At 38.2% G+C, this 9,067-nt stretch overlaps 1 protein-coding gene across 1 annotated transcript; it reads left to right on the forward strand.

The window, feature by feature from the left end:
* The first annotated feature begins 1,136 nt into the window (after window positions 1-1,136).
* LOC131997580 (uncharacterized) lies at window positions 1,137-2,611 on the forward strand. The gene is made up of 2 exons (XM_059368459.1): window positions 1,137-2,519; window positions 2,567-2,611. Exons 1-2 carry the CDS (start codon window positions 1,137-1,139, stop codon window positions 2,609-2,611), a joined length of 1,428 nt encoding a protein of 475 aa, XP_059224442.1.
* The last annotated feature ends 6,456 nt before the right edge of the window (window positions 2,612-9,067 follow it).

A 9,067-nucleotide genomic window follows, 5' to 3' on the forward strand; every position in this document is an offset into this window, starting at 1 on the left:
GATGTGTTTGTTAAACCTATTGAGGCTGGTGCCGATGAACACGTATCTGGGGACGCCAGGGCACCCAAAAGAAATCGGGACAGCATTTTTCAACGATCCTTGGTTGGTAACATATCTAAAACGCCACGACTATCCGATTCACCTTTACGTATGATTCAACTTCTTGATGATCGTTTCGAGAAACTCTGCAGCCGATTTGAAGATCGCATGAAATCCTTACTTCGGGAGTCTGAGAATCGCCTTCTAAACGAGCTAGATAAAAAGCTTTGCGAATTAAGGACAGAAATCGCAGACATTAATGATAGAGTTAATAAACTTGAATCTGCTGCTCTAGAAATTGATCTTCTGAAGGGTGAGATCAAAGAATTAAAACTTCAGGCCCTTAGACAAGAAAATGCCTCAGTTGCAGCGGATGTACGTATAAATGGGGTACCGTTTCACGAAAATGAAAATCTATTTAACGTATTTGGGAAAATTTGTGCCAGCTGCAACATTCCTTCTCCCAAGCTCAAAACGATTCACCGTCTGAAGAATAGAAATAATACAAAAGAACGCAATTCACCAGATGCCGTTATTATTGCCACGTTTATGTCTCCTTATGACAAAAATTTCTTCCTGAAGTCACTGTCTGCTTTCAGGAAAAAAAATGGCAATTCCCTTTTGCTCCGTTTATTAGGTCTCGACTCGGATCACAAATTTTACATAAACGAGAACCTATCGAACACCAACTACAGAATACTTCAGGATGCTGTATCGCTAAAGAAGAAAAATCTTATTTACTCGGCGTTCACATTCAAGGGACTCGTGTTTGTTAAACATGGCCCCAACGATGATCCTGTAGTTATTGAACATGCTGACGCCCTAAATAGATTTCGGCATAACGAATTCTCACCGCATTTTGCTAATACCAACGTTCAGTAAATTTTTCAAACTTCACGGAAATTACACAATACTTTTTTCAAACTTTATAACTAGTTTTAAACCATTTTTTAAATTGTTTACCTATTTAATTTTAATATTTTATTTCTTTTATCACTATCTTCAATTTAACAACTTTTACAACATTAATTGTGATCATTTATTCCTCTGCAGCGATACTGATGGTAGAATTTTGATTTATTATTTTATCCTAAAATATGGCGAGCCTAGCTAACCATAACACTAGGGACTTGACGGCGAATATGATTAGAATTCTGGCAGGCCAACGGAGTGGTTTGAAGATATGTCACATTAACGCCCAAAGCCTGAATAATAAGATTGATGAATTCCGATTTATCTTTGAGAATTCAGGTTTGGATGCTATTTGCGTATCAGAGACGTGGCTGAAGGAGACTACTCCTGATTCTTTCATTGATCTTGTTGGGTATACTGTCTACAGGGCTGATAGACCACGCAGAGGAGGCGGCACAGCGATTTATGTCCGCGACAATCTGAGGACTCGCATTTGTGCCAGATCAGTGGCTGATGATAGCATTGAATATGTGTTTATAGAATTATCTGCCACGGAAAGGAAGCTGTTACTTGGTTGTGTCTATAGGCCAAATAACAATATTGACATACAACCATTCTTGGAAGTAGTGGAACACCTTACGATTACCTACCCGGATGTCATTATTGCAGGGGATCTAAATTCCAACATTCTTTTGGACTCAAGTCTCACAGCCCAGATGTCTTCATTGGGCTTATTACCTTTCAACACTTCCATGCCGACTCATTTTTCGTCCAGTTCCAGTACCCTCCTTGATTTGTTTTTTGTCAGTGAGATTTCTAAAGTTTCATTGTATGACCAACTGTCCGCATCGTGCTTCTCCAACCATGACTTGATTTTTCTGTCTTACAACTTTGAGATCCTTGGAAGGGAGGAGTCTTACTCATATAGAGATTTCAATAGTCTGGACCACGAAGCCTTACCTTCTTTGATTTCTGATATCGATTGGAGTCTGCTATACCGCATGGAATCGATAGACGATCAGGTGAACTTTTTATCTAGAAATGTGTGCGCTGTCCAAGATTTTGTGCTCCCGATCAAAATGAGACAAATTTGTTCGAAGACTAAACCTTGGTTTTCGGCAGATATTCGTGTTGCAATTGAGTCCCGAAACACTGCATACCGTAGATGGAAACGTTTTAGGACGTCGCACCTACGAGAGGAATATCGCTCCAACAGATCCCGTGTCAATAAGTTGATAAGAGCTGCCAAGATCAATTACTACCTCAGACGTTTTACCTCTGCGATCGGTTCGAGGAAGACTTGGAAGACCATTCACGACATTGGTATCGGTCGCAGATCCCCCGATAACATCACTGATGTGGATGTGGACCAGCTTAATGCTACTTTCACCAATATTCCAACAAACCCCATAGATCCTAGTTTCTATGACTTTGAGTTGACTCTTGGGGATCGTCACAGCGAAGGTTTTGAATTTTCGGGTATAGAACAGAACGATGTGGTACTTGGTTTCTCCATGGTGAAGTCAAATGCAGTTGGATTCGACGGCATTGAACCAAGATTTCTCAAGGTACTATTACCATTTATTTTGCCATACATTACCCACATTTTTAACAGCATTTTGACCAGAAGTTCATTTCCGGTGGCATGGAAGTACGCTAAAGTTATACCCTTACCCAAGAATTGTAGGGAGTTTCGGCCCATCTCCATTTTGTGTTTTCTGTCCAAAGTCTTTGAGAAGATAATGTATAGACAGATATTTTCGTATATAAATGAGAACTCTCTTTTATATGAGATGCAGTCAGGTTTCCGTCCCGGACGTAGTTGTATAAGTGCTCTAGCAGATGTGGTGGAGGATATCAGGAGTAACTTGGAGAATGACGAATTGAATTTGCTTGTTCTCCTCGACCATTCAAAGGCATTCGATACGGTCGATCACACTATGTTGGCAGCAAAATTAAAAAACCTGTTTCATTTCTCGTCTTCGTCTGTTCGTTTAATCATGTCATATCTCTCCAATCGTACCCAATCCGTGGTTTCGAAGTCATCAGTTTCTAGTCCCTTGCCTGTTATTCGAGGAGTGCCCCAGGGTTCAATCTTGGGTCCTATTCTATTTTCTGTATATAGCAACGACCTGCCAGACCAGCTCTCATTTTGTAAGACCCACATGTATGCTGATGATGTGCAGGTCTATATAAGTAGCACGAAGGAATGCTTAGACGACCATGTCAGGATGCTGAACCATGACCTGTCCAGAATTTATGAATGGGCAAATGCTAATGGCTTGTGCCTTAACCCTCTCAAGTCGAAGTGCATGGTTATTAAGAAAAGGGTTTCACGTTTCACTTGCGATCCTGTTGTTGTTGTTGCTAATGAGAGGTTAGAGATCGTGGCTCGTGCAAAGAACCTGGGGGTGACTTTCAACAGTACCTTGTCGTGGACAGACCATATTAATGCTGCTGTTGGTCAAGGGTATTCAAAGCTTCGCTCGCTTTGGTCCACTCAACAACTTACTCCTCTTTGGGTAAGAATACTTTTGGCAAAGTCATATATTATACCTAGCCTACTCTACGGTTGTGAGCTATTTGCAAACTGTGATTCTCGAAGCAGTCGTAAGATCGATACTTTCTTCAACAGTGTGGTACGCTATGTATATGGTCTTCGTCGACGAGACTCCACTTTCCGTTTCTCCAGATCCTTATATGGTGTATCATTTCGTGATGTTTTGCTCATGAGGTCATTGACCTTTTTACATAGGATAATATATACACAGGCACCATCTCATTTATTTGAGAGAATCAGATTTGCAAGGTCGAACCGAGGAAACAAATTGATTCCAATGATACACCGTAGCTTAGTCTCTCAATGGCATCTATTTATATTCGCCGTTCAGCTCTGGAACTCTCTCCCGCACGACCTTCAAACCATCAGTAACGTTGTAACATTTAAAGGTAAATTACTAGATCACTTTAGGGATTCTAGATAAGTCTTTTTAAAAATAAATATGTCAAGTGTTAATTTTGATTTGTGAGCGGAAAATAATTGTATACCAATATTTTTCTTATTTTTGATTTATTACTCAAATTAACATCCTATTTATATTTTGTTAGTTTCAAGCTTATTATATTTGATTTTTTTTTCTTTTTTTTACATTTATTTATTTATACTTTGTCTAACATTGTAACTTTAAAAGGATTAATTTCCCGTACTATAATCATAAGAACATGCGTTCTTGTTGTGCGGGTGTCAATAAATTACAAATTACAAATTACAAATATACATATATATTTATATATTGCCCGAATTTATAATTGTAGGCTGGGTGTAGGGTATTATATAATCGGCTCCGCCTGACTTTTGCCTTTTCTTACTGGTTTTCTTTATTTTCTTCTAGGGCGAACACCTAATGTCTCCGATTGGTCTTGGTTCACAACTTATGAAAAATCTTTCATTCGAACACTTCAAGTACTGTCTCCTTAGTAAATACCAATTCTTCGGAGCCATATAACAACACGGCCAATATACACTTCTGTCCTCTAACACTTACACGAAAACTCATCCAGCTAGATAAAAATTCATCCACTAGTTAGTACATCAACACGCCGGATGAATACCTTCCATATATTAGAATGTGATCAAATTGGTTTCTATTGCTTGATCGGGAGACAACCATGATGTTGAAATCAGGTGCTGCATGCACCCGGGTGCGTAATCTATTCTAGCCCCATTCCATTATCGGACGTTTTCTCGAGAAGACGAGATTTTCCTCAAATAATTCGACCATTCTACCACTCATGACTTAAAGTCATGTGTTCAATGTCGTATTCAGAGGGTAATTTCGGGGAATTCAGTCTATACCATTGATAAGGAGTGATCAAAATTGATCTTCGTTCATTTGAAGTCGCTCAGAACTGTTCTTAGTATACCTCATCCCCAATGACATACAGCCTGCATAGGTCAACTCAGATATAAGCAGTAAAAGAGTTCAAATTTTATTGGTTCTGAGAACTGCTTCCCAAAAAAGTCTTCGTGCTTGTTCTTTATGGTGTAGGGTAAAAATAGCAGCTCTTTGAAAGCAATCAAGTTTTTGTATTCCAGGAATTTCATAGCAATGATATTTTTTATACCCTCCACCAGGATGGGGTATGCTAATTTCGTCATTCTGTTTGTAACTACTCGAAATATTGAACTAAGACCCCTTAAAGTATATATATTCTTGATCGTTTTAACAGTTTAAGTCGATCCATCCACATCCGTCCGTCTGTGCGTTTGTCTGTGGAAAGCACTTTAACTATCGAAGGAGTAAAGCTAGGCTCTTAAAACTTTGCACGAATACTTTCTATTAATGTTGGTCGGTTGGGATTGTAAATGGGCTATATCGATCTATATTTGGATACAACTCCCATTTAAACCGATCGCCCGATCTGTCTGTTCGTCCGTCCATGAAGTACAGGTCGCAATTTTCGTCCGATCTTCTTAACATTTGGTACAGTTTGTGTAGATTTCATTATCAGTTCAAATATGGCGGATTTATTTCCACTAATTCTTTTCAAAGTTGAATGTAAGTTTTTCCAAAGTTTCTGAATGAAATTCCTTAGTATAAATAGATACTTTGTTTCCGAGTAGTGTTTAGGTGGAGCAATATGCACGATATTACTAGCAAATTGTAAGCGATATGCATCAAAGAAAATTGTAAATGAGATGAAATATCCATAAAGTTATCATTTAGCACATCTTTTTGTGTCATTCTAGAATTATCAATTTTACCCAGTAAATGTGTAAACATGATAAAATCTTTTGTTAATTATGGCCTTTTCAGCGATTTTTCATATATGAAAAATGAAATGTGATAATGCCAAAAGTTCATGTGCCAGCATTGTTTTTCTCGTGTAATTAAACTTTTCACCAAATCCTGGTGTATATTAAGAGATTTTTGCATTCATTTCGAACTGCTGGAAACACAGCCTATATTTAACCATTGTATGGTCTTGTGTTTGGTGGTTCAGGTTTGCATGATAATTATTGAATTTGGCATATTTGTGTTGTTATAATTGCTATCGTATTGTATTTTAAAAATAAGTAAGAGTTCGACCGGGCCGAATCATATATACCCTCCACCATGGATCGCATTTGTCGAGCTCTTTGCGTGGTATCTTATTATAGGCAAAACAATGAATAATGGATAAGAAATGTTATGCCATTGGAACTATATCAAGTTATAGTCCGATTCTGACCTAAATGAACTGAATATTGACCATAGTAGAAGTCATTGTGTAATATTTCAGTCCATTTGGATAAGAATTGAACCTTGTAGGTGCTCAAGAAGCATACTCGGGAGATCAGTTTATATGGGAGCTGTATCAGGCTATACATCGATTCAGACCATATTGAACACGGATGTTGAAGGTCATGGGGAAGCCGCTTGTACAAAATTTTAACCAATTTGAAAAGGAATTGCGCCATCTAGATGCTTAAGAAGTCAATATCCCAGATGGGTTTATACGACATACTTAGCACAGTTCTTGGAAGTCATAACAAAACACATCATGCAAAATTTCGGCCATATCGGATGAGAACTGCGACCTCTAGAGGCTCAAGAAGTCAGGATACAAGATCGGTTTATTTGGCAGCTATATCAGGTTATGGACCGATTTGATCCATACTTAGCACAGTTGTTGGAAATCATAACAGAATATTTCATGCAAAATTTAAATCACATCGCATAATAATTGCGCCCTCTAGAGTCTCAAGAAGTCAAGATCCAAGATCGGTTTATATAGCAGCTATATCAGGTTATGGACCGATTTGATCCATACTTAGCACAGTTGTTGGAAATCATAACAGAATATTTCATGCAAAATTTAAACCACATCGCATAATAATTGCGCCCTCTAGAGTCTCAAGAAGTCAAGATCCAAGATCGGTTTATATAGCAGCTATATCAGGTTATGTACCGATTTGAACCATACTTAATACAGTTGTTGGAAGTCATAACAAAACACCTTTTGTAAAATTTCAGCAAAATCGGATGAAAATGGCGCCCTCTAGTTGATCCAGAAATCAAGATCCGAGATCGGTTCATATGGCAGCTCTATCAGATTATGGACCGATTTGAAGCATACTTAGCACAGTTGTTGGAAGTCGTAACGAAACACCTAATGGTCTCTAGTTGCTCAAGGAGTCAAAATCCAAGATCGGTTTATATGGCTGCTATATCAGGTTAACGACCGATTTGAACCATACTTAGCACAGTTGTTGGAAGTCATAATGCAACACGTCGTTCAAGATTTCAGCCAAATCGTATAAGAATTGCGCCCTCTAGTTGCTAAAGAAGACAAGATCCCAGATCGGTTTATATCCCAGCTATAGCAAAAAATTACCTTCACTGATGAAAAGTATTTGTGCAAAATTTCACGCACCTAGCTTACCTCCTTCGAAAGTAAGCGTGCTTTAGACAGACGGACATACGAACGGGCTTGGCTAGATCGACTTAAAATATCATGACGATCAAGAATATATAAATACTTTATGGAATCTTAGACGAATATTTTGAGGTGTTGCAAACGGATTGACGAAATTTGTATATCCTCATCCTATGGTGGAGGGTATAATAATATATTTGTTGATGTAAGCATATATGTACGTATATGCTTTTTAATTAATGAACACCGCCATAATAATGCTCGCGGGAAACTGTAGAAAGTTTGCAGTCAATATCATGGATTGGTTGTTCAGTGTTGTCATAGCTTCAATATTCCATATCCAATAATCATATTCAATATGCAAACTATGTGTATATTTTAATTCAATTAAAAACAAAATAGTAAAATGCTATGCATTATTATTTGAGAGAGATTTTGTTGTGGGCTAGCGGGTGCATTGTTGTGTTACGACTATGCTTCAAAATAAATAAAATATTAAAATTGTATCAATTATTCTTTGTTGTGTTAGGAACATTTTAATTCACTGAAAATTGTTATGCATTTTCGGAATTTTTTTATTATGCACATATTAACCTTCAAAGCATATGAATAATTTTGGTGCTAAGTCGACAAAATAAATAAAAACTCGTACCATTTTGCAAATGGTAGCTAATTCAGTTAGTTCAGTTTAGTTGGCTTTGGTGCAGGCACTTCCTCCGGCAGAGACAAAGAAGGTAATCTGGTAGCTGACGCAGATAGCATGCCGAGAATATGGAAAGGATATTTTACCCAACTGATAGTGACCAAAATTACCGGCGAAGAGGATACGTTCTGCGGTATCCTATCAATGATGATGGTATAGACTGAAGATCGAATATTTAAGATCGAATTCGACATGCTGATAAGGCGTATGCATCAGCTTATATGCGCAATCTGGCTAGAAGAACGCATACCCGATGATTGGAACCTCAGCATACTATGTCCCGTACACAAGAAAGGAAGCAAGACGGAATGTGCCAACACCAGAGGAATAAGTCTCCTTCCCATCGCATTAAAGATACTCTCGAGCGTACTGTGTGAAAGATTTAAATCAAAAGTCAATGAGATAATTGGGCCCTAGTTGACTACAAAGGCGCTTTCGATACCCCTTTACGTTCAAAGGTATTTCAATCCATGTCTGAGTTTGGTATTCCTGCAAAATGAGTAAAATTTTGCTGGATGACACTTGCTGACACGCGTTCATCAGTAAGAAAAGGAAAGAATCTGTCGGAACCGTTATTGGAGAAGATTATACGAGATGTAGATGTGAATAGATATGACACACTAATCACAAGAGAACACATGCTACTCGCTTATGCTGACGATATCGACATAATAGGTCGGTCATCGGAAGTACTAACTGCTGCCTTTGAAAAAATCGAAAGAGAGTCAGTGAAAATGGGTCAGACAGTAAATGGAGATAAGACGAAATGGATGGTTTCAGCTCCCAAAACGCCTTTTACAACCAAGCTGATAAAGGAAATGGAGAAAGTTGGGAACCACAACTTTGAGATAGTCTGCAACTATATTTACCACGGCACCGCCGTAACCGAAACGAAAGACGCCAATTTTGAGATAAAGCGAAAAATAATGCTGACAAACAGATGCTATTTTGGATTAAGTAAGCAGTTTAGATACAAGGCTTCCTCTCGACAGA

The sequence above is a fragment of the Stomoxys calcitrans genome, chromosome 1 (genome assembly GCF_963082655.1).
Source record: "Stomoxys calcitrans chromosome 1, idStoCalc2.1, whole genome shotgun sequence".
In the NCBI taxonomy this organism is placed as follows: domain Eukaryota; kingdom Metazoa; phylum Arthropoda; class Insecta; order Diptera; family Muscidae; genus Stomoxys; species Stomoxys calcitrans.